Here is a 27,242-nt window from a genome sequence, read left to right as displayed (position 1 = left end):
AGAGGAGGGAAACCTTCCGCTGTTAGGGTTACTTACTCTAGGTACCGTAGTAGAACGCGGCGTTTATAGTAGGGTAGGTACAGAGGAAGGGAAGTTTACGGCTGTGTTGAATGTGGGTTTTCCGATTCTCCGAAGCAAGACATCTGACGTTGCACGACGGGGCTTCTTCGCAATATTCATATATTTGCAGGCATAATTGGGGAGAAAGGCTAAAAAGTCAGGCAATCGGAAGAGCAAGTAATGGGGCCGGGGGTGCAGAAACAATAGACGACAACTCAGCCCCAGAAAAAAAAATCTCCAATGAGACAACGGGAGATGTTAAAGACTGTCAAGGCGCAAGTAAAAATTGAATTAACAAAGCAGCCTAATCGAGTACATGTTCAGTCAGAGGTCTGACCAAAGCACTTGAATCATGTATTTAGGACTGCAATTAAAATCGCTATTAATTTAAACTGTTTTGAACTAAACTTCCTTTCGGTCCACAAATAAACGAACCATGAAAGGGACTAGCGCCTTCGCGTCGCGTTGGAGAAGGGGGAGGTGGGACGGCACGGCTTCCCCCTTTCTTAAAAGAAATCTTGAATGAATTGCAAGCGTTGAGATGGACGAAGCAATGTGAAGCCACTTGTTAGAAAGTCTGCGAACACCTTCCTTGGATTTAGTCCCGCTGGACTGCGCTATTCTCTCTGCTCTTAAAAAAAATCGCGTGAGCAAAGTTTATGGCTGCAGTCCGATTGGTAAAGATGCTGAAGTGGCTTCCGGAATGAAGTGTTTTTTTCAAGTTAGCATCTAATGGGATCTGGTGAATAGTTATTCACATGATCTAATTTTAACTCGTTTTAGAGACATTCTGAAATCAGAGATCCAGTTACACTGCCGTACGGCCGGGAGTTGTGAAACAAAGAATCAAATTAAGTGGCGAGAATTGCTATTGAGGTTGACGCGGCCTCGCGGGCAGTAAAATGAGAGCGGGCGGGTGCGTGCTGCCAAGAGCTTGTCATGGCGACTTACGTGAGTGAGCTGGAGGTGGCCAAGAAAAACCTGAGCGAAGCTTTGGGCGAAAATGTGAAGCAGTAAGTGATCTTCAGACGCCTTTCTCCGCCCCCCACCCCCACTCCCCGTCGTTTCTTCGTTAAGCCGTTGGCCGTATTTTTGCAGCAGAGGCCTAGTTGGCATCGATCTCGATTTTCTCTTGCACCGGGTGTTTTTTAAGCTGGAGCGTAAGTGGATGCCCAATCAGCATTATACTCTCCGTGTAAAAACCCACTGCCCTTTCTAAATAATATTTTCATAATAATATTTAATAATAATCATTTTTCTCCAGAACCGAATAGGCGGGCCTTATTTCAACCCTGCTTAGCTTTACAAATATGCCTCCCCCCTCCCTGAAATGTTGATTAGGGAGGATGAAAGATCCTGCTGCTCGTAGGTGATTCATTAAGGAATAGCAATCCAACTCTTTAGGCTTTCAGTTATTCAAGACATCACAATCATAATTTTAAGTGGGATTTGTGTAGCCGCTCTCAAGTGCTTCACAAATTCTCAAAGATGATTTTGTGCACCTTGGAGACTGATACACAATCAATTTAAAAATTATAAATCAAATGTATGTAGAATCACTGCCTAAAAATACTGCACCCTATTCACAGGAATATCTACCTAATTCTGTTAAGCAGCAATTCTATATACCCTGGAAGTAATTCAGCAGCTTATTTCTGAGTAGACATATGTCACTTTAAAATACCACAAGTTTCTAGTTTCCTGCAATAAATTAATGCAATTTGATTTTTAGATGTCAGGCCCAAATAAACCACCGTGGTTTAGTGTATATACAAAAATAAACAAGCCAGCTATTTATAGTAGGCCAATATTAATCCTTTACTTTTTAAAACATTTTTTCTTAATATGTAATTTAAATTAAATATTGGAAATACATGGAGAACTCTATAGAATCAAAGATTTGTGTTTTGTATGTGTGCCTTTGAGTTAGTGTTAACTCCTGGAGACTGCCCAGACTAGCCCCTGCAATTTCTGGGCAAGATTTCAGAAATGTTTTGTCATTGCCTCCTTTCTAGGGCTGAGAGGAAGTGACTGGCCTTAGGTCACCCAGCTAACTTTATGACTAAGGTAGAATTTAGAACTCACAGCCTCCCAGTTTCTAGCCTTGTGCCTTAACCACTACACCAAACTAACTAGAAAGAATGTACAGGAATTAAAATGTTGCCTTAATTTCATCTATCACTGTTTAGCGATATTAATTCGCTTAATGAATGAATTGGTTTATTTATGATGTCCCACATAATATATCATTTTTTCATCAGTATAATAGTGTAAAAATTGTACCAGAGGTACAATTGAGACAAAATTAGACAAAAATAATATATATTAATTTTTAAAAAAAGTATATTTATGTATTTATCAAAGGCCATAATGGGAATACAACTCTGAGCCATCCTCCTTATTTGCCCACAACCAGTATTTGGGAAATTGGCCCTTGGGAAAACTAGTGTGGGGTAAGTGGATAGAAAATCAGGGCTTTTATATGTCAACTTTCAGAAATGATAGAATTCCTAGCTTCAGAAAAGGAGAAAGGGATCCAAAAGCTACATAGCAGTCATAGATGCTTGGGAAGATTCTCAAGTGGATTATAAAGCAATTGAAGTATAAACTCTTTGAAACCTGTAGATTTATCAAAATACATTTTAAAAGGTTATCTCATATCTTAATTCAGTTATTTCCTTGTTAGATTGTGAGTATACTATGTGTCTAATGCAGTGGTGGGTTGCAGGTGATATGCCCCAGTACGGACGTACCGGAGCCTGCCAAGAGCACCGGGTACCATTCCAGTACAGTGCTCCGGAGGGCCTGCCCGCGCTCCTTACCTGTCTTTGAAGTCTTCAGCGCTTCGACGCACAGCGTCGCTGGACAATAAAATGTATGCATGCGCCGCACGTGTTCATGTGGAGGATGCCGGGCCCCATTGCAACCGTACCAGTTGCAACAGGATCCAGAACCCACAACTAGTGTAATGTAGGGGTAGTCCTAAAGTTATGACCACTTGTTCAGTGACTATTCAAAATAACAAAACCACTGGAGGTGGGGGATTTAAGACCAGTCTGCAAAGTTGTGATGGTAGCATCCCTGCAGTCACATGATTGCAATCCAGATACTCAGTGCCTGACTTGTGATTATTACATCACAATGAGCTCAATCATTGCTTCCCACAAGCAAAGTCAATGACAGGAAGCCAAAGGTTATCCCGGCTCTTGCTTGTTTTTCACCTGCCTATGCTGTGCACCCATGGCACTGGACCCATGGAACTGTCTGTGACATCTGTGCATCTGCTCATGCTCCAAAGCCCCTGTCCATGGCACACCCCTGCAGCTGCTGGTCTGCTTACCTGTGCTCCTGCCTCTTCTTTGACCTAAATGGTACTCAGATTACAACAGAAACTGGGACTCCAGGATTGCTGTTGCTAAATGATGCAGTCACATGACATGTTTTACGACCGCCTTGCTTAGCAACAGAAATTGTGGGCCCAGTTGCTGTATACCCAGAAATTAACTCTCAGTTTTAACACAGTATTTAATAAAAAAAATGAGCATGCTAGTTTAATGTAGGCTGCACTACATGACAATATAATGGCTATATAACTGGCTCAGAAATCATACACCATGCATTCTCATCAAATAGATCTGAGGTATCAGGTAATATGCTGTACATTCAATCCTAAATTCTATATACTTCAACATGTTTTAATGATTTGGTGGTGGATAGTGAGGGGAGGTGTAGAAGGGTAGAATGCTTATTAGATTTGCAATTAACATAAAATGGGATTAAATATTTGAATTGAAAACTGATTAAAATTGTAATATAGCTGCAAAAAAGGTAAATTAAACTTTAGGCTGAATCATAGAATATAATTTTTAAATTATAGTTCTACTTATGTTACAACCATTTGATGTACACTGCCCAGAGACACTATGAAATCTTTCTTTTTTGGGATATTAATTTGTTTTTCCCACCTCTGCTTTGTAAAGAGTATTTCATCTTGGTAACTTAATTGCCAGTTTCGCTGTATTATTTTGCTGTTTTCATGCCTATTCAGTATTTTAGTGATATATCACAATACAATTAACTATTATTTTAAATATATAATTTTTAAATTTTATAAAAGTAAAGCTGTATTAATCTATAGTGATTAAAAAAAGAGTTGGAAAATATGCTGTGAGATTCCTGATTTTTAACTATCATCAAAAATAGGAGTGAAGAAAACTATGTAGACTAAGGAGAAAACAGTATTAGATAGTTATTGCCAGCAGGCATGGAAATACTTGCTGGGCAACTAGGTAGTCTTTTAACAATTTTTTGAAAGGCTGGTGTGCATTACAAACCTTAACTGGCTTAATTATCATAATCACTACCCTCTTCAATGAAAAAATGGACCATCACTGGAGGACAGTTTAAACTAATATTTGGAGCAAAAATTAAGATAGCGGAAAAAGAAGTTCCCTAGTACAGAATGAGGAATTCTGATCCTCAAAACTGCCATCCCATGGATGTCTTCACATTGCATGGCCTCCCTTTTAACTTTCCCTTTCACCTCTGCTTTTTAAATCCTGTTTGACAGAGTGCAGAGGGTTTATAAACACAAAACAAAATCCATCTTCTTCCTATTTTTTCTTACTAGTTCTACAGTTGCTTGACAACCTTTATGATTTGCCTCACCCGCTCGTCTTTTCCAATAAACTCATTCTTATCCTGAACTAATGTTCAGTCAAAGTTAAAAGCAACCTGTTACTTTTAGGGCCAATGACAGGTAAAACAAATGCAAATATGATCTTCCACATTGTGAATATCAGGCTTGCTCTCATTCATTTTACAATGAATATGCACAGAATACCTTTCTCTAGAACCTCTAGAAATGTAGAGCTGAGATACTGAAAAATTCCAAGTTGTGCATGCTCAGTTAATACCCGACTTTTCCCATGTTTGAAATAGGCAACAAGAGATTTACTGCCAAGGTTAAAAGTAGAAAGAACATAATCTGCATTTTGCCCCAGTGAAAAAAGCCTTTTTATGAAGTAAACTCCAATAACTGGAATAAGTTGAGTGATAGTACTTTGTTTACTTAAGATAGGTGGGGCAAACTGCACTCTACAAATTACCTTTATATCGTCTTCTCTGGTTAAGATTTTATAGTCCTCTCTGGCTAACTGAAGGTGGGAAACAGATAAAAAGTATAGTGTGAGCCCTAACATAAATGTATCACGATAAAAAATTCCCAATAGCTCTAAATCTAACTTTACAATATTTAATGTGGCCCCACACATATTGTTCTTTAGCCCTCCCTACACTCTTGGCCATCAAAAGGTTACCCATCCCAGTCTGGAACTGGGTGAACTATAAGAGACACACACAACCTCAAATCTATTGGTTGAGGTTGAGATTCTGCTCGTTGAATTTTTTTTTGCAATTATAAGAACTCTGTAAAAGTATGATACTCTCTCATAAAGCAACTAGAGAGGAAAAAGGTAACTTTTAAAAGTATAAAACCATTATTGATAATTCATTATTGATATCTTGTACAGGTACTGGGCTAATTTGAAACTATGGTTTAAACAAAAGATCAGCAAAGAAGAGTTTGATTTAGAAGCTCGGAGGCTGCTCACTCAAGACAATGGTATGAAAATAAACTCTGAATTGCTCACCTAGTTTTCTGAATTCTTCAGTTTCAAATGTCTAAGGGTTAATTATAATGCTTTGAAATGTATTGTATCTCAAGTATATTTAGTTACTAAAAGGTGCACTGTGGGAACAATGAGATCATTTTTTAATCCTTAATCCTGCAGGATGAGATCGCTGAGGCATGACATTTATATTTTTATCTCTAGGCACAGACAGACCATGAGGGGTGTATCCTGTTGATCAGTCAAGAACAGGGGACAGTTCCTCCTTTTTCTTGCAGATGTCAATAGATTATAAACTGCCCACTAATGTATTTTTATTCTTGTCTAAACTGTACTTTTCCATGTATCCTTTTACCATATTTGGCAAATGTATGTATACGTATATGCTTACGTCAAAATGGCTATAAAAGGTCTCTGAGTGGAACCCCTCGGGGTTCAGACATTCTTTGTGTTAGATCTGGGCAACGAGAGAACAGACTGCGGACACGAAGTGACTAACAGCTCTTTATTAGTAGTAGTAGTGATCCAGCTTGCTCTGTGGCCGGAGGGTTCCCCTTTTATAGGAATCGGGTACGCCTCTCGACCAATCAGAACGATACCTGTTTCCCGCCGTAGCGGCGGACCAGAGAGGAGACTTGCCACGATATATGTTAATATCTAACACTCCTCCCCTCTTAGACGGCACATTGCGGTTAGTTACGTAGTCTCTAAGGTACGATGGTGTTTGCCTTACTCGGGTGGAACGTCTCAGTTCGGGTCGATCGGAAGTAGTTGCAGGATCGGTTGCTTTCTCTGTTTCGCGTTCGGGAGTCTGTAGGCTTTCGTTGTTTTGGCGTTCGGGGATCTGCTGGCTTTCGTTGCTTAGGCGTTGTTCCGTTTCGCGTTCGACCTCTTGTTCTGTCCTGGGCTCGCAGGTGTCGTAGTTCTCTGTGTTGGGGTTATCGAGTGGCTGACTCTGTATTGGCGGGTAGCTCTCGTTCTCGGTTCGTAGGTCTGAGTGCGCCAGGCGACCTCGTAGTTGATCGATGTGCCTTTTCCAGTTCCGCCCATCTTCCAGTTCTAGCAGATACGATCGTGGACCCGTGATGCCAATGACCGTTGCCGGCATCCACAATGTCCCCCCTGCATAGTTGTGGGCGTATACTGAATCCCCTATGCTAAAACTCCGAATTTTGCTTGTGAAGTCTGGGGGTGCTGTGGCAGAGTAATTTGGGTGAAGACGGTCCAGGTGAGATCGTAGACGGCGGCCCATGAGTAGCTCAGCGGGGCTCCTACCTGTCGTTGCGCTGGGGGTAATGTGTTGAATTAATAGGTAATGGTCAATGCGTGTTTGCCAATCACCTGGACCCATCCTAGCGAGGGCCTCTTTTGCGGATCGCACCATTCTCTCCGCCTGTCCGTTTGATGCCGGATGGAATGGCGCGACGAGGGCATGCCGAATTCCCTGACCTGCTAAATACGTTTCGAATTGCATGGCCGTAAACTGGGGCCCGTTATCGGAGACCAGGAGGTCGGGCAGGCCATGAGTGGCGAAAAGTCGCCGTAGAACCTTAATGACTGCCTCTGCCGTGGTTGAAGTCATTAGGACTACTTCTAGCCATTTGGAGTATGCATCCACAACTATAAGGAAAGTCTGACCTTGAACTGGCCCTGCGAAGTCGATGTGTATTCTCGACCAGGGTGCTTTAGGCTTTTCCCATTCTGTGGCGGGCGCTTCCGGGGGTGCTGGTCTCGATTCTTGGCATGGATCGCAAGTGGCCACCCATTCCTCTATCTCTTTGTCCATGTTTGGCCACCAAACGTAACTTCTTGCTAACGCCTTCATCCTAACAATCCCCGGATGACCAACATGTAAAGCATCTAACACATTCCTACGTAATGCATAAGGAATAACAACTCGATCCCCCCACAATAAACAACCTTGTAACACTGAGAGTTCATCCCGTTTTGACCAGAACACTTTGAATTCCGGGCCCACGTTTCCCTTCGGCCACCCCCTCCAAACCCAAGTTTGAACTTGCTTTATTATATTGTCTTTAGAAGAGAACCTCGCAACGTCGCAGGACGAAACCGGTCCTGAGTCCAAACAGTCAATGAGCAGCACCGGTACTTCGGGAGTGGGGTCTGGCAAAATGTCCGGTAGTGGGCAACGGCTGAGTGCGTCTGCGTGTCCTAGAGTGGAGCCCGGTCGATGTATCAGCTTGTATGAATATGCAGCCAGGAAAACAGTCCACCTGGTCATGCGTGGAGAAAGGGAGACTGGTGTGGGGCGGTTTCCCGCCAAGAGTCCCAACAGCGGTTTGTGATCCGTAATCAGCTCGAACTCGCGCCCATAGAGGTATTCATGAAAACGTTTAACTCCAGCGACAGCGGCTAACGCTTCCCTGTCCATCTGGCTGTAGTTCCTCTCGGCTGATGAAAGAGTCCTGGAGTAAAAGGCGATGGGTGCTTCGTTCCCGTTGGGCATCCTGTGGCTGAGGACTGCGCCGACGCCGAATGGGGATGCATCGCAGGTCAATACCAGTGGGAGCGTTTGGCTGTATTGAACTAGTAGCGAGTCGGTTGTGAGTAGGCGCTTTACTGCGTTGAAAGCTGCTGCTTCGGATCGTCCCCATCTCCATGTTGCGTTTCTCTGGAGTAGTCGATGTAATGGTTCAGCAACGGTCGCCTTCTGTCTCAGAAAAACGCTGTAGAAGTTAAGTAGTCCGAGGAAGGCCTGCAACTCGGTCTGATTTCGTGGTGTGGGGGCGTCCTGGATCGCCTTAATTTTCTTTGAAGTGGGGTGTATTCCCTGACCATCGATTCTATATCCCAGGAATTCTACGCTAGGCACGTTAATTTGGCATTTCTCCTTTTTGAGGCGGAGGCCCTTTTCTCTGATTCTGGCCAAAACAGTTCTGACTCTTTTTAATAGTTGCTCCTCGTTTGCAGCGGACACCAAGATGTCGTCGAAATAGGGGACGACTCCCGGTATCCCTTGCAAAAGCCGTTCCATGACGCTCTGGAACAGACCTGGAGCAATACTCACACCGAATTGTAGCCGGTTGCATTTGAATGCTCCTCTATGCGTCACTATAGTTTGGGCCTCTGCTGTGGCGCTATCCACGGGCAGTTGCTGGTAAGCTTGTGCCATGTCTAATTTGGCAAATATTTTTCCTGGCCCCAACGAGTGCAATAAGTGTTGTACTACTGGCACAGGATATGCGCTTTGTTGTAGCGCGACATTAATTGTGCATTTATAGTCCGCGCAGATGCGGACTGACCCGTCTGGCTTGACTGGGGTCACAATGGGAGTTTCCCAGTGCGCGTGATCCACCGGCTCAAGGATTCCTTGCTCCACTAACTTATCTATCTCCTTGTCTATTTTTGGGCGGAGTGCAAAAGGCACTCGTCTCGGTTTAAGTCGGATTGGCGCCACTTTGGGGTCTAAATTGAATGAGATTAGTTTACCCACATACTTACCAAGACCGGGGCTGAACACATCCTCGAACTCCTTAAAAATCTGCTCAGTGCTGCTGTTCTCCACGGCGTTGATTCTGGTGACTTCTAGCCCCAAGGCTTCGAACCAATCCAGTCCAAGAAGGTTCTGTAACGGTGCGCTGGCGATGGTCACGGGCAGCTGGGCTACGATGTCCTTGAAACGGATCTGGAACATGCCTTGGCCCACGATGGGGACTCGGTTCCCCTGGTAGTCTCGTAGCAGGATGTCTGGAGCGCGTAGTTGGCTCTTTCTGAGGCTAGGGATAGCCTGTTTCATGAATGCCCATGAAATAATCGTCAGGGACGATCCTGTGTCAACTTCCAGCTCGCAAGGTGAGCCCTCCAAGAGGACTGTGACTTTCAGCTTTTTAGGCCACTTGGTGCGGACCTGACTTATTGTTGTGAGATACGTTCGCAACTCCTCTCTCTGGGTCAACTCTATCTCAGCATCTGTATCCTGAAAATACTCTCGTTGAGCGTCTTGATAGAACGCTCTCTCAGCTCTTTGTGTATAATCTCTCTGGGAATACGCTCGCTCAGCTCTTTGGGGATTTTCTCTCTGGGTAAACACTTGTGGATTTCTCTCTGGGCGCCCTTTTTTGTTTCGCCAAGCCCCTGGGTTGGGCTTCTGTTGGCGGTATGTAGGTGGCTGCCGTGAGGCAGGGACTCTGCTCCGGCACACTCGTCCGATGTGCCCAAGTTTGTTGCAGAGTGAACAAACAACGTTCCTGAACCGACAGGTAGACTGGGGGTGATTCCCACCGCAACTTGCGCAGGGCGACAAACGGAATCCGGGTCTCCCCCCTGGCCTCATGTGACTGCTCCGCATCAGGTGACTGTCCTCGAACTCGGGATCCTCGTAGTCGGGGTTGGTGTCCTCGTAGTGGACTCTGGTTTGTCTGGGTGCTGGCTGGCTTGTGTTGAACCCGCGTTGTATGCTTTCCGATGATCTTTCCGCTGACTCGGATGCCCTTGCTTCGTTTAGCGCTATTTGTAGGGTTAAATTTGGATTTGCCAACAGCCTTTTTTGTAGCGAAATGTCCCTTAACCCACAAACAAATTGTGCCAGGATATGCTCGTCCAGATCCCTGAACTCGCAGTTAGTTGATGCCTTACGTAGGGCTGCAATGTATTGATTGATTGATTCTCCCGCCTTCTGGTTCCTCGTGTTGAATTCCTGGCGGCAAACATGGCGGGAATGTTTTGGCGCGTAATGAGTCTGTAGGGTCTGTTGCAACGCCGCCCATGATACCGCTTGTATCGGAGTAGGCGCGGTGAGGTCTCTGGCCGTGTTGAAGACTTCTTTTCCACAGTAGCCGAGGAAGATGTTTTTCTTTCGGGCGTCGGTTATCCCCGTGTATTCGTTCGCTTCGAGAAAACACTCGAAACGAATCATGAATGCCTCCCATTCGTCATTCGCTGGGTCGAATGGAGCGGGGGGAGTGTGCATCGCCATTTTCCTCGTTTGAATTTGCCGCGCTGCGGTGTCCTGAGATGGCTGCCGGAATTTCTGCCGAATTCCTGGGCTGGATCAAATCCAGAGATTCTGAAGTAGCGTTCTTCGTCCCATCTGTCTCTCGATCCCATCCTCGTCGCCAATGTTAGATCTGGGCAACGAGAGAACAGACTGCGGACACGAAGTGACTAACAGCTCTTTATTAGTAGTAGTAGTGATCCAGCTTGCTCTGTGGCCGGAGGGTTCCCCTTTTATAGGAATCGGGTACGCCTCTCGACCAATCAGAACGATACCTGTTTCCCGCCGTAGCGGCGGACCAGAGAGGAGACTTGCCACGATATATGTTAATATCTAACACTTTGCATATTTTGCTGTTTGAACCTGCGCAATAAACTTTCTTGCATACATAGAGCTGGTCTAGAGTCCTTGTTTTCCACAACAATCATGCCTGATTATACTTAATACATACAAGAATTTACCATAGTAAAACTTACCCTTGAAGAATTTTTAGAAGATAAAAGCTGAAAATGTGAAGTTGCTGAATTAGGAGCCTTGTATTTAGTTTTGGGCTTGAAAAATGCTATTATATCTTTTGTGCAAATTTATGAAGTTAATGCAAATATATGTTTCCTAATAAAAATAATTGTTATAACTAATGCAAACCATGTCTTTTATTTTGGCAGTTCATTTTCACAATGACTTCTTGCTGGCTATACTTACGCGATGTCAAATCTTGGTTTCTGCACCAGGTAAGTCAGTGAAAAAGTCTCCTTTGCATATGGATTGAGAGATCTGTAGTGTGTGTAACTTATGGTAGTTCTACTGTTTATTTCCTGCTGCATTGGGACAAATTTTAAGAAGTTCATCTGTATCATTTAAAGATATTTAGCTTTATACTACTTTTTCCCTTTTCAGAAACTGGTCAGTGTAAGTCTAGTTGTTTTTCCACATTTTGGATTTTAAGATGGAAATAGAAACAATGTTAAATCCACGTACCCATCATTATCCTAAAACAGAAATTTCAGGCTATTTTTTTTAGGTTTGGCTTGGCTCAGGGTGAGAATACAAGTAGTTTCCATTCTAGATATCTCCTACCCTGATTTCTAGTTTCAGTTCCCCAAAATATAAAGATGGGCCATAAAAATCTGGTTGTCGCTTTTAGTAACATGAGCATGTCATAGAAAGCCTTTTGTAGCCTATGAAAAAACTGAATTGCAGCCTCCAACTCTTCCAGTTTTGTTATTTCTATAGTAAGAGTATAGGTCTTGTGAGCGCAATTACTTAGGAGCACTACACATGACACATGCGTTGCAATGACTATCTTTAAATTACTGGCTTAAACTTATGTTAAAGCAAAAGAACTGAACTTGAACAAGGATTGAAGCCATAGAGGATATTCATGAGTCCTGCTTGATACGGTGAATAGGCTGATTAGTAAGTTTGACAAGGTGGTCTTGTTTCCTTGGATCTCTCAAAAACAAAGTGAAAAGCTGAATAAACATATAGAAACATAATAGCATTATAATAGTCATGTGAAAAAGTACATTCCATTGAAATCTTCAACTTTTTCAACATTTCAACATACAGCTTTTTGAATATATAGTTGTTGAATTTCAATTCCCTCTTTGAGGAAGGTAGGTTGTTTAGAAATGTGAAATTTCAATGGACTACATTTTTGTACTCAGTTGTGTTTGCATGTGGAAAAAAGTATTTATACCCCTACATATATCATTACTTCAAATATCTGAAATTAGAATCAGGTCAGGTCAAATGATTAGAGCATAGTTAAAGAAGATCTGGGAGGTACCTGTTTTATTGACACCTCAGACACTTAGTTTGATTTGCTCTTTGTTTTTGAAGGGTGTGGTATCACCATGCCTAAATTGAAAAGAGCTCTCTGAAGTCTTCAGAATCTGGGAGGAGGTTTAAAAAGATTGCCAAAAATTAGTCACCAATCATTCCACTGTCAAGAAAATCAACTACAAGTGGAAAATATTTCAAACAACTGCCAACTTGCCCAGGCAAAAAGAAGTCTCTAAGAACTCCAGAATTTCATCACAAGATCTACAGGTAGCTCTCTTTACTATTGATGTGAAAGTTCATGAGTTTACCATTGGAAAGAAATGGTGTAAATTAAATCTACATGGAGATGGGGGGGGGGGGGGTTGAAGCAGAAACAAACCTTTACTGTCCAGAAAGAATATCAGGACAAGTATAAAGTTTGCTATAGATCTAGACAAAGGCCAGACTTTTGGAACAATGATGAGGAAAAACTAGAGTTATTTACCAGTAATTTCTGAAGACACGTTTGGCAAAAACCAAAGATCAGAAAAGCCTGTTAACAATATGATGGTGGAAATATTATAGTTTGAAGCTGCTTTGCTGCATCATGGTCCTGGCAATTCATTATCAAGGTATCTGTTACAAATTCCTTCATTGTACCAAAGGGCATTGGAAGATAATGTAAAACTTTATGCTAGAAGGTCGAAGCTCAATGGAAAGTGGATCTTGCAACATGACTTTGCCAAAGGAGACAAAACCAGTTATTAGAACCAAGGGTGTACTTCTTTTTTCTACAGAAAAATAGAATATCTGATTATTTTTGTTGAATAAATAATTGAAAGTCAATTTTCATACTTTCTGATCAGTTACATGCTGCTTAAATAAAGATAAAATACATATATGTCCACATATGTTAAATAGAAACAAACTCTACATGGGGTGACCATACTTGTTCACATGACTATATACAGTATAAGCTCCCAATTAACCGTAGGTGGTTTTGAGGCCTCTAGCATGAAACCAACACTTTTTTTAAAAAAAGTCACAAGACTCTAATATGAAAATGTATAGAAAAAAGGAAGCCGTACTTGCATAGTTTCTATATAATAGCACTATCAACCTTGAAATTGCTTTGTCAGCTACTTTTGTAACTGACATACCCATTTTAGCTCTAGGTGGAAGGTAACCGTGGACATACCATTCCAAATTGATATTGCCCAACCCATGCTACACCTTCTTTAGTACACAAATAAACTTCTGGAGTAGGATATTGCATCTCTCTTATCACAGACAGGTGTAACCGAAGGTCAGAAATTTCCATGTAGAATTTTGAGATGATATGATTCTCATAGAAATATTTTCAATGTGGTGCTAATGACTTAATACAGATAATGTTCATATAATTACAATGTATTCATCTTAGTGTCTGGTAAAGTGGACAAATGTTATGCAGGAGATTCACAAGAACCTCAAAGCAGTGCATTTAGGAGCAGGAGAAGCTGTTCTAAAGACATGTTTGGAAAGAAAATTTGCAATAGAGTGTCCACAGAACAAAACTTAATTTTCCAGTTAATCTAGGATTTTTTTTTAGAATGTTTATGTCTTAGACTCTAAGACTTAGAGTAAAATCCTTCTCGATGACTTCTAGTAACCAGTTTAAATATAAATAACAGCTAAAATAATAGACAATAGATTTTAAAAATCAACAACAGATAAAAATTAGCAACAATCCTACAACGTAAGTGCTGTACTTAGAACCAGTTTTGAAGCATAACAAAATAAAGAAAAAAAATGTATCCAGGTTACTATTCAGAACCAACATAAGAAAATGTGGTTTTGAGGAACCCAAAGTACAGTGTGTAGCTAGATTAATAAAAATAATGTTGTGAGTAATATATTACCTTACATGTCTGAAGAGGCATCATAAAATAGTTATCAGGTAAGTTTAAATGCTTCATTTTAACCTTGTCTTATAAGGAAGGACAATGAAGAATATTCATAATATTCCTAAAGAGTATTATACTATGTATGATCTGATAGGAACTATGTAACTGGGAGAAATTTTATGGATAACCTGAAATGTAGCCATTCTAAAGAAATTGAGAGAGTTAGCTACACCAGTCACAGTGACGGCATATGGATTTGTATCATCCCACCCACTACAGTCCAAATGTAAGAGGAAACCCAGATCCCAAACTTGCTTGTTTCTATTCTAAGAGTGTATTCAGAACTGTGTAATTATTCAGAGCTAATTCGCTGTATTGATAAAAAAAATATTGGGAAAGGATCAGAAGGACCTGGATTCAAATCCATCCTCAGACAGAGGGAGCTCACTACGGCCCAGTCACCCTCTTTCAGCCCAATCTACCTCACAGGGTTGGTGAGGAGAAAAATTTAAAAAAAGAATGTTTTGTATATTGCCTTGATATCAAGAGGGAAAGGCAGGATATAAATCATGAAAATCTGAGAAGCTTTTTATAAATGAATAAACATATTTTAAAGCAGAACAACTGAATATTATATTTAATTTCATTAAAAATACTAAAAGTTAAGACCAAAAGTATTCACGTACTGAGTTTGATTTTAAAGAGTTGACCATATGAATCTTTTGCTTTCCTATAATAATCTGCTGGAAAAAACACTGACTTGTATTATTCTAATATTTTTATTTGTATTATGTTCATTTATTATCTTAAAACTAATAAGATATTTCTAAAACTTGGATTATTTCTCATGTGATGGAGAATTAGGTATATAGTATCAGAAGACGAGAGATAGCAGTAATTCCGAAATAAAAATGCTACTCATCTATTACTCCTTTATTGTTAGCCTTTACTGTTCACCTTTGGTGAAAAGGCATGTAACATAAATTTTCTACCTCTGCCATACCTCTAAATGTGTGGTTCCTTTCAGGGAATGCTAAATATCAAACATTGTGTCGTGAATGACTAAATTAGATAGAAATGGATCATCTGGAATAAAGAAACAGTTGCTGTATGGGATTTCCTGTTAACTCCAGTGGGATACTATTGTTATTTGTATAACAATTTCTGAGATATCTTGGTAGAATAAGAATTAAAGATGCCTGAAGAAGTAAAGATTTATCTACTTAAACTAGCCACCTGATCATGAATGTTACCCCTTGGCAGTGTGCAGTTTTTGTACCAGTATAATTCACAATGGACAGCTCACTAGAAATCCAATATGAAAACTTGATACAACCTATAAAGAACAGACTAAGTACAAACAGATAGTATACTTCATCTTATTTATGTGTGTGTGAGGGACCCACAAAGAAATTGATGCATTTTTTTCACAAATAAAAATTAAGCTATTGGATCTGAGAGAGTGAATATGGTTTTGGGGTATGAGTAGCACTATTTTGCCTTAGAAATACAGATGAAGTGTTTGTTTATAGCTCAGTTGTATTCATCTGGAATAAATGATATTTTTATGGAGCCAAATTATAATATTATTCATTAGATAGTGGAAGAGAAAGCAGTGTTGTGGTTAAATACCTGCTTTACACATAGAACTTCCCCATTGCTATCCCCCCACACCCCAAATTCTGGCATCTTGAGACCTTCTGCCTCCATCAATAAAAATGGTAATCTACAGTGTAAATATTTGAAGGCTGTTTAGTATGAGGCTGTTGCAATTCACAGCATCTTATTGAGACACTTAATGATGTTGCTGCTATCTTTTCAAGTTTATGACTGCAATCATGGACTATAAAATTTATTTAAGCAAACTAGACGAATACTTCTGGACCGTGCAAGATTCTTTGCTGTCCTTTGATATCTTATTTGAAATATCTGTTCTAATACTCTCTCTATACAGATTGTTGCCTTTGCCAAGGACAAATGATAAAGGCTATTTCGATATTTGTGGGCTCACTGACTCACTGAATTAGCAAATAGGGAGTATACTGTTACGTAAAATAATGATTGCCAATTTCCTAATTGCTCAATTAGGAAACATAAATTTCATGACTATGCTTTCTTTCCTTAGCCTTCGGATTCTAAATTAACCTCATTATGATATTTCTAGAGACTAAGATGCTGATGGAAGAGCATTTAATTTTCCCAAGGCTAACAAATACAGAATATTTGTGGTAGCATTAGCAAAGAAATGCTAATAAATTCTAAAGCTGAATCGGTAGACTTATTCTAATACTCACTTGCCTAATAATTGTGCACACTGTGTACATTATTTCAGTGCTGTCATCCCATAGGTTTATATAAAGTTGTTTGCAATTTTATTGATCCTTTTGGAATTCTTTCTTTCATTTTAGCCATGTGAAAATAATGTGGTGTTGGCTCAAACTTGGCTCACTCATTGCTTTGCCTTAATTCTGTTTATCACTAGGAAAAGACCAATTTGTGATGTCTTTTCTTATCTAGGAAGGACTGCAGCCCAAAGAAGGCAAACTCTAAGCCTATTCTGTTACAGCTAGATTTTGGACTTTCAACCAAATGTGTATTTTTTCTTCTTTTTTCTTTTATATTCCGCTTCTATGATTTTTATAAATAACTCAGGGTGATGAACATATATACTTTCTACTCTGATTTCCCCCAAAGCAACAATCCTGTGGGGTAAAATGGGTGCAGTGAATGTGACTGGCCTGACATCATCCAGTTGGCTTTCATAGCTAGGCTAGACTAGGTTTCTAACTGTCATGTGCTTTAACCACTAGTGCAGAGAATTGCTTAAAGTACATTATCAGCAGAATTCATTGAAAGAAAGGCGGATGGTTTTTAATTACAGTGATTATTTTGCAAGTTTTCCGCTAGATAATCTGAATCTGCTCTTTTTTGTAATTTTACATATCAATAAATTCCCTTAGTGCATTTAATTAATTGTTAGTTAGGTAAATTGTTTTATATCCTGCGTTTTTGTTCAGGAGATCAAAGTAGCATATATAGTTCAAGGCAGCCAACAACATCCCTGTAAGTAGGCTGGGCAGAGACAGTGACTGACTGAGGATGAACTAGAACTCGGCTCTCCTCAGTGGATAAAATCAAGAAAAGCTGTTTTATAATTGCTATTTTGTTTGTAGGCATTATAATCAGTTACTAATCGCTCCCTAATATAAGTGATATGATATATTTTAAAAGCTTACTGAAGAATGCAGTCTAAAATACATGCATTCTAAAATGACTGTAGTTCGGAAATCATGTTAAATGCAGTTTAAAATGTCATTGTTGAGTTATCTGGAATGAAAATGAGAAAATATATCAGTAAGATAAGATAAGAAATAGGTAGATGATGATTAAGAGAGATAGCCTGCAAAAAGGAAACAGCTAAAATATACTTAAATTGGGGAGGGCACAATTTGCTAACGTACTAATTATAAAACTTTGTGTTTTACTATTTCCTATTTTCAGAAGGTGCTGGCTCTCTGCCTTGGACAGGAGGTTCTGCACCAAAGCCTGGCAAGCCTAAAGGGAAGAAAAAGTTTTCTTCGGTTCGGCAGAAGTTTGATGTAAGTTTTTCTTAAGAGAATTGGAAACACACAGCAATTCCATTTCAAAGTCCTTGGTAACCCACCAGAATACCTGGTATACCCAGAAGTATTCATTACACTTGGCAATTTCCCCCCTTCACCAGTACAGAGTAGAGTATGGGAAAGCATGGGTAATTCAGTACACTGTTTCTAATTTGGCAACAGCCACAAACGCAGTGTTGCCCTAGGTCATTGATGGCTAACCTTTTTTGGCTGGCGTGCCAAAAGCGGGGGGAGCGCAGGGGGATCGTGTGTGGGCGTGCCACATCCATAATGCTACGTGCGCTCCCCCTCCCCTGCTTTTGCCGTACTTTTTGCCTAGAAAGCCTCAGGAGCCTGGGGAGGGCGAAAACACCCTCCCGCGGAAGCCTTCTGGAGGCTTCAGGAGCTTCCTGAAGCCTCTGGAGTGTGAAAAACCGGCCCTACGGACAAACTGGAAGTTCAGGAATGAATTTCCGGTTTGCTCGTAGGGCTGTTTTTTGCCCTCTGGACCCTTTAGGGAAGCCTCCTCAATGTTCCTGAAGGCTCCGGAGGGGGAAGAACCGTGCTTCGGACAAACTGGACTTCCAGTTTGTCCATAGGGTCGTTTTTCACCCTCTAGAGCCTTCAGAAGCTTTCAGGAGGCTTCCCTGAATGCTCAAGAGGGCAAAAAACAGTCCTTTGAGCAAACCGGAAGTGACTTCCGGTTTGTCCGTAGGGCCGTTTTTCGCCCTCCGGAGCCTTCCCTGAAGGCTTTGGAGGGCGAAAAATGGCCTTTCGAACAAACCGGAAGCCTGTTCCTGAATTTCCGGTTTGCCCGTACGGCCTGTTTTTCACGGTCCGGAGCTTCAGGAGGGCAAAAAATGGCCTCAAAAGAAGGCCGAAGTCAGCTGGCCAGTGTGCACATGTGCACTGGAGCTGATAGGGCAATGCCTTGCATGCCCTAACAAATGGCTCTGCGGGCCGCTGTAGCACACGGCCCTAGGTTGTGAACATTCAAAAATATTTGCATACCTCTATTTCTCTTATTTAATGTAAATCACTGAAAGATTTCCAAGAAATGTAAAAAACTTTTACAAAGATCTGAATGGTAATGAAAAAAGATAAGAAAGAAAGATGGCATTAAAACTGAGGCTTGCTTTATCCCATGCAAATGCTCATGACATCATATAAATTAAATGAATGGCAATAAAATTAACAAAATTTGTAACTTTAGTGGGAACAGATAGAGTAATTAACATCACTAACATTTGCAAAAAGTAAAATGAATTTTAAATAAAACTTGCAAATGCTTTTAAATGTGATCAGAACCAGATGGTAATTTTGGGCAGGGAGTTCCAGAACATTGTTACTCCAAAATTCCAGTTTTTTTCCATCTTGGTTTATATTGAATCTTCCAGAATTTAGGGTAGACTTGCATGAATTCCCTTCATTTTTTTAGATTTTGGTTAGGATCCGTAGACTGCAATTAAGACATTGTAATGGGCAATACACTAAATGGGCAGGAAAAAAATATGAGTCTCTTAAGTCAAGCTTAGTGGCTGCATAGACTTGTCCATTGGGCAGTGGCAATAATATACATGTGGTTTGCTCTTGCCTTCTCAGAGCAGATTAGGTTTGCTGGATTCTGTCACCACAGAGGATAGTGGACAGGACAGTAAACTTTTATTCCTTTCCTGCCCTCCTTATTTGTTAGAGCTAAAGACGTTGTCTAATCATTTTGATTCTCTTCAGAACTGCTTATTGTCTAACTTAGACAACAAACTTGTGTAAATCCAAGTACAGGGAGCATGCAGGGAGCAACCTTCATTTTGGTGAGAGCAGCCCAAGCTTCTAGAGAAAGAGCAGAAATAACTCATAATAACCCATAGACTAAACTGTTTTATCTCTAATAAAGGGAACTTAGAAGGATTAGGTGACTACATTCTTGAGTATAGACAGCTTCTCTCCCATTGAGATAAAATAGAAAGAAGGAGGGAGATGGGGGCTTTCCTTTTGAATCTCCCCCAGAACAGCAGCTGCCAGTAGAGAAGAAAAGAAAGGAATCTAAGCATACACATGTACACCCGCCTTCCCAAGTAAATTCTTGCAAGGCACGAGAAGGAATCAAATCAATAGATACTTCAGGGTTGTTAAAGGTACCATTACAGGATGTAAGTTGTTCCAAGTAAAGCTGCCTTTTGCAATGGACTGTTAGTGATTTTGTCAATGTCAATAGTATTCAGCAAGTAGTGCTCCAGATATTTTGGGATTGCACCCAAGGTTCCTACTACTGTTGATACTATCTTTGCTTTTTTTAACTAGTCATTCTTCTCCTAGTTGCAGGTTTGTGTAGTTTGTGATTTTCTCCACCCTTCCTCTTCTATTCTGCTGTCTCCAGATACTGCAACATCCACTATCCAGACCTTTTTTTTGGGGGGGGGGGGGGGGTTGATTAACAATTGTTAAGTCTGGGGTATTATGTTGTCAGTTTAAATTTTAAAGTCCCAGAATACTTATCCATTTTCTATAACTATTTTGTGCTCTCAATAGTTGCTGTTTGCAGGCAAATGGTATTTCTTGCAGATACTCTAACGCATCATTGTTGCTATTTTGCTGTGCTATTATTTGCAATTAGTCTATGCAATCTTTTGACAGCATCTGATGACTTTTATTAGTATTTTATGGGCAAAAGTCCCAAATACAAATATACATACATATATACATATTTGTATTAAAATATTTCAGTTTTTCTAGTTAAATGGGTAGGGAAAAGGAATTGGGCACTAAAATAACATTCATAGTGTTTTTATTTGTTTGTAATTTATCTGCCACCCATTTTATCAGAGATGACTTTGATTTAGATTATTTTTGCTGTCTTATCAATATTTATAAAATACCTTTTTAAAAGCTTCCTCTTAACATAGATAATTTCAAATACACTTTCAATAATATTTTAAAAGCTTTAGGAGTTACCTAAGCATTATATATAAAGAAAAAAAACACATTTTCAAACCCACTTTACATTAAAATTTTCTTTCAAATTACATATATCGGACTGATAAAAATCCATCCTAATCCCAATTAACTCATTAAGTTTAAGTCACTACTTCCAGCTTATCTTCATAGAATATATTTTTCTTCTCTGGAATGTCTATCAAGTAATTATAAACTTCTCGTTCTTTAGGATTTCCCAGCTTTATTAGTATACTTGAAGAAAAAATCTCAAACTTACCCTCTTAAAAGTTGCAGATTTTCTTGGAACTCTTCTATCAATTATGTTGGAAGGTTTATATTTAAACCATCATAATAACAATTGGTGTCAGGTTTATATTCCAAAATTGCAATTGAGTGCTTTGCATTGTCAGCTGTTTGTGAAATTACTGAGTAGTTTGGTAATTTTCTACACATAATTGCATCTCTGAAGCAATTTTAGTAGTTTTTATAACATCCTTAGAACATAGTCGATCTATAAACTGATAAGTTTTATTAAACACCTGATAACTTGCTCAAGTCTATGCTCCATCTTCTTAGCTCCCTCTTCTGGTCAAAGAGTAGGTTTTTTTAAGTCACTTAAGAATTCTGGCCAATCAGAATTCATAAAAATCAGAAGGTTTTAGTCACCCATAACAAAGCAGACCAAACTACTAACTACTTAAAAATAGTAAAATAAAAGCCACAACTTTTTCCATCATTTTTTTTTAAAAAAAAGATACTTAATGCTTCCTTATTTTAGCTTGCCTTCAGTAACATTCTTTCTTGTCGTTTAACAAGAAAGAAGTCCCCAAAATAGCTCAGATCTTCAAAAAGGAATAACACTGCGAGTGAAGAAAACCTTTTTTAGCTTAAGAAAGATAATAATTCCTAAAAGTGATTAAGAAATGAAAGGCATAACTTGTCTGTTTGAAAAGTAAGTTCCAAAATGGCTGCTTTTTCAACAACAAAATGATTGCAGCCGTCGTCCCCCCAGCTGCTCACAGGCTCACTCTGAAGCACAGCTCCTGGTGGAGGATCTTGTGGGGTGATTCTGAAACTCTCCCTAACCCAGGAGACTCATGTAAACTAAAGGAGAGCCGGTTCCTCCTGTTAGTAAGTTGAAAAAGTGACATTCCAAAGGGAGCCCTCCCTGGGTGTATTGTCAGTTGGCCATCTTCCCTGGAAGTCACAACATTTTGACTGTAAATGTTGTTGTCTAAATAATGGAACCTTTTTGTTTTGTTTTGTTTTTTACAGCATCGGTTCCAACCCCAGAATCCCTTGTCTGGAGCTCAGCAGTTTGTGGCGAAAGATCCCCAAGAAGATGATGACTTGAAGCTTTGTTCACATACAATGATGCTTCCCACTTGGGGCCAGCTGGAGGGAAGGATGATTGTCACTGCTTATGAGCATGGCTTGGATAATGTTACCGAAGAAGCAGTTACAGTTGTTGTCTATGCTGTAGAGGTGAGATTACACAGAATGGCAAGTTTAGTCATGAACACTCAGATACTTTGTGTCTGATGTCAAGTTTGGCATTAATTATCTGCCTTTCTAAAAATAGGAGCAAAGAGGATATCTGTATTATAAGGAAACAGACCTATGAAAACTATTTTGTCTGCTTATGAATATTAATTTGGGGTATTGTTTTTCCACATATGGCCAATATTGAATACTTTCTTGTTGTAAGTATATGTAAGCAAAGAAAGATTGTGCTATTTAAGGAACAAAAAGTATGGGCTAACATAAATTTGATTTGCCTGTCTGTTTTCTTGGGAAATTTTATTTTTGCTTTTAAAGAAAGCTTTTGTTTTTAACACGTCATCCTTTATTTGAGGTTTAACTGAGTGATCAATATTATAAATCAGGGGTGTCCAAACTTGGGAACTTTAAGACTTGTGGACTTCAACTCCCAGAATTCCCCAGCCAGCCAAGCTGGCTGGGGAATTCTGGGAGTTGAAGTCCACAAGTCTTAAAGTTCCCAAGTTTGGACACCCCTGTTATAAATGGACAACTTCTTGTCCCCTATGGCTCCTTTCTTTTCTGTTTTCTCTTATAACAAGAATGTGTAGAATCCAAAAAAATGTTATGTGATGATGCTATCATTTGTATTGCTCCCCTGTCTTTTTTATTCATATGTGAAATGAACAGTTTGAAAGGGCCCATCTAATGTCTTCATCAACATTAATAATTCTGGGAAATTTCTTTAAGGATTTTTTGAAATGAGGCCTGGAGGCTAAGAAGGAGATGACAGACTGTGTTGCTGGTTTAGCACCCCTTGATGTTCAGACCAGAACCTTGATGTCATCTCTCTTCCTTTATTCTTGAAAGAGACAAATAGGAATAAAGAGATGTGGCCATTCTCAATTCTCACTTGTTTCTGGTTGCAGGAGTTAGTAATTCTGATTCTTAGAATTTCTGGCAACATATTCTTGCTAAATTGTTTATCTTATCAATGTAGGCTTCCCATAAATGAATAAAATCTGCAAAAACACAGATTTTGTCTGTGTTTTTTTTTTGTCTGCAGAATACAAACAAATTTAATTCACAAATATTATTTGTATATTTAGTTCTTTGCAACATCTTTCATTAACTCCTCGTATGCAGCCGATAGAATCATCTTTTTGAGTCAACTTGAGTATCTCATTGACTATAGTTGGGCTTTATAGATCCAAGGAAACAAGATGGGTGTCCAGAGGTTAAATGAGAGCAAGCCATAAGCCAAATGACGGATTTGACAATGGAGGTATACCTGGGGATAGGCAAGGATTCCAGAATAGATTGATGGCCAGAAACAAGGGGGAATCCAGACAGTGGCCTTTATGTTGCAATCTTCATAGTATAAGCATTGGATGCTTCAGGTTTTGGGTTTTTGCAAGCAATAAACAGACATTTGTTTCTCTGTAGAAGCATCTTAAAGATATCCTTACCTCTGTAATATCAAGAAGAAAGGCTTACCGTGTGAGGGACGGTCACTTCAAATATGCCTTTGGAAGCAATGTCAATCCACAGCCGTATCTGAAGAATAGTGTCATTGCTTACAATAACTTAACTGAGTGGTAAGGATTTGCATGATACTAATGCAGCATAAGAGAGAATGTGAGAATATGAAACTTACTTTTTAACAAAAATATCCTAATAATCAGAGAAGATAAATATATATATACATTATATATAATGTTACAGTTGTTCTTTGCTTTTGGATTTGTAAAACTTTTGTTACACATTTGTGATCTTGGACAAAGTATTATCACACTTTACATATCATAAAGAGCCATGGAGGCAGTGATTAGAATGTAGTATTTCAGGATAACTGCCCACAGCCTGGAGTTGGAATCTCACCGGCTCAAGGTTTACTCGGCCTTCCATCCTTTCGAGGTTGGTAAAATGAGTACCCAGATTGTTGGGGGCAATATATTAATGTTGTAAACTGCTTAGAGAGTGCTGTAAAACACTATGGAGCGCTATCTAACTGTAACTATTGCCTTTGAATAATATAATCATGAAGAAAAGTTATGTCTCTCCTGAGTTCAGTATTATATTTCCTACATTTTAATTTTTGTATTATTTATTTTAGATAAGTTGGTATTGTGCATGGATAAAGAACAACAACATGGATTATATCTAACCTTCATACCATTTTGATAAGTGTATTAGTTTTATTTGGATGTTAGCTCTCAGAAATCTCTGGAGCTGGATGAACTATAAATAATAGCAAACAAATAAATCAATAAATATTTTCATAGTATGCATAATATTTGCTTTAGGTTTTGTTGAAAAATGCTACTACTAAATGCTGCCCAAAAGTTTCATTTTTATCCGAAAGCAGGCTAATGTTATACAACATTATTCAGATCAGAAGTTGCACATGACTGTCAAGTGGCCTGGTGGTGCCTATGTGCCAACTGACCAGTGGTGGGTTGCTGTCGGCGTTTCTGATGGTTTGCAACATGCGTGCGCCAGTTGCGCGCTGTGTGTGTGTGCACTGTTCAATGTAAATTGCTATGTGCACATGCGCAGAATGATTTACAGTGAACTGCTCACACGCAGTCACTAAAATTCAAAATGGCGGCACCCAAACGGCAGCGAGGGAACCAGCTCGGGGGCATGTCAGGCCTGGATCGCTGCCAGTTCTGTGACCCAGGCCTGAATTCCACTACTGGTTCAGCCAAACCGGGCTGAACCGGCACCAATCCACCTCTGCACCTGACACTTCTGGTATTCAGGTTAGAATCTGAGCCAGCAGTGAACTCTTCTTTTTCCCCTAATAGGATGCCAAATTCATTTTTCTCCAATTTGTGTCTTTTGCCTAGTCCTCCTACCTGCTTGGCTCCCTCACCTGGTCAAAACCTTGCTTCCCATCTACCACCTGACGATGCAGAGCAACAAGCAGCCCTCCTTTTGGCCTGTTCTGGGGACACCTCACCAGCAACCCTGCCCCCAGTGAACATGTATGATCTCTTTGAGGCATTGCAGGTAACTTTCACAAATTACATATTTTAATTTCAGTTGCTGTTCTCCTGATAGAGTAATGGGGGAAAAGTAATGGGGGAAATATATATATTTACGTAGATTTTCACGGGTACAGGTATGCAGGTCTTGGCGTATTCGGGTCTTTTCCCGTGTAAGATTGAGAGTATATTGGCGATGTTTCGATGAGGTCCCACTCACCATCTTCAGTCTGGCGCCTTCGGCTTCATGCTTGCGCGAGTAAAGCGTGATCGGAACTGCCGTCTTTCTATAAATATTGGTGGTGGTATGTGGAGTGCTGGCTTTGTTGCTGTAAGCGGATTGGTTGGCTGTGTTGTAACATCTTGATTAGTTGATGGAGTACTCCACCAGCCTGAATATGGTGAGTGGGACCCCGTCGAAACATCGTCAAGATACTCTCAATCTTACACGGGAAAAGACCCGAATACGCCAAGAACTGCATATATATATATATATATATATATATATGTATGTATGTATGTATGTATGTATGTATGTATGTATGTATGTAGGTATGTATGTAGGTATGTATGTAGGTATGTAGGTGTGTGTGTGTGTATGTATATATATATATATGTATGTATAAACACACACACACACACACACACAAATATTAATTAATTTGTGGCCAGTAAGATTTTCACTTGTGTACTTGCAGATCCACCGGGAAGTGGTCCCTGCCCATACTGTCTATGCCCTCAACATTGAAAGGATCATCCTGAAACTCTGGCATCCAAATCACGAAGAGCTTCAGCAAGACAAAATCCATCGGCAGAGATTGGCTGCGAAGGAAGGCCTCCTAATGTGCTAAGACTGTTTCCAGTGCTGACTTTGGGTTGGACTAATATATTTTCAATGTGCCAGTTGGCATTTTGACTTTAGAATCTCAACATTTGCATTATTTTATGAGCACTTCCAGGTAGAAGTGTGAACATGTTTCCCATGGAAATATGACTCAAACTGAAGAGCATATAAGCCCTGATTGCTTACAAGATCGACTACTTTGTTCATAACTTTCAACAAACTGAATAGCATTAATTCTGAAAATATTTCTGTTCCACTAGAAAATGGATATTGCAGCAAAATCCACATTTTTGTTTTCATTCTGTCCTTAATATGTAAGATGATGCTCTGTCGATCTGCAGTACCAAGATAGAGTTCCTACAGTCACCAGATACGTAGGCCATCAAAGCTACTGCTTTGGGTTGTTTTTACAAACATACATTGTAAATATACTACACAAAACTTTGTTTTGTTGGTATTTCTTTTGTATAATTTGGGTTTATTACATATTGGAAAAGTCGGAGTTAATTAAAATAAACTTTATTGTAAGACAGTTTTCATTATAAAAATATTTTTTTAATAAAAACAGCAATATTTAAATCTGTGAAAATACCTTGAAATATATAATTATCATTCTGATGATCTTTTAAAGTATATTTTGCCTCTGTGAAAGTAAAAAAATAAGCATTGTTTGCTTAGTTATTCAACAGAATTCATGACTCTTTGAAGTGAATCTCCTTCACCCTACATGTTTCACAGCAGAAATAGGGAATAGAGATTTTTAAAATTTGTGATTCTGCAGTAGTTTGCCATATATCTAAATGAGGTAAAGATTGCCAAACAGAATGATGAAAAGTTCCTTAGCCATAAACGATAGGTCCACAAAACCCAGAACTAGTTGAGGTTGTACCATAGGAAGCACATTTTTTGTTCTGCAGATCTAGAGGATGCCTAAATTTCCAGTGCAAAGAAAAATCCCCACTTATTTCTAACAAATAAATTATAGAAATAAATCAAAAAGGCTATTTGATTTTACAAAGCTGTGGCACAGTGAAAATCATAGCAGAACATTCATCTTCAATCTGTTGGTCATTTTCTTCAGTGAAAGTGAGAATAGGGT

The 27,242-nt window shown here is 39.7% G+C and overlaps 1 protein-coding gene across 1 annotated transcript; it reads left to right on the top strand.

Moving 5' to 3' along the window:
• The first annotated feature begins 90 nt into the window (after nt 1-90).
• On the top strand, nt 91-26,806 carry TADA1 (transcriptional adaptor 1). The gene is made up of 8 exons (XM_081948246.1): nt 91-1,073; nt 5,592-5,683; nt 11,310-11,375; nt 17,796-17,893; nt 22,106-22,315; nt 23,756-23,907; nt 25,162-25,324; nt 25,998-26,806. The coding sequence occupies exons 1-8, from the start codon at nt 1,000-1,002 to the stop codon at nt 26,148-26,150; spliced, it is 1,008 nt and encodes a 335-aa protein (XP_081804372.1). The 5' UTR covers nt 91-999; the 3' UTR covers nt 26,151-26,806.
• Nucleotides 26,807-27,242: the final 436 nt, after the last annotated feature.

The sequence above is a fragment of the Natrix helvetica genome (assembly GCF_964273705.1).
Source record: "Natrix helvetica genome assembly, chromosome: 3".
Taxonomy (NCBI): domain Eukaryota; kingdom Metazoa; phylum Chordata; class Lepidosauria; order Squamata; family Natricidae; genus Natrix; species Natrix helvetica.
This window is presented reverse-complemented; position numbering and strand designations above follow the sequence as displayed.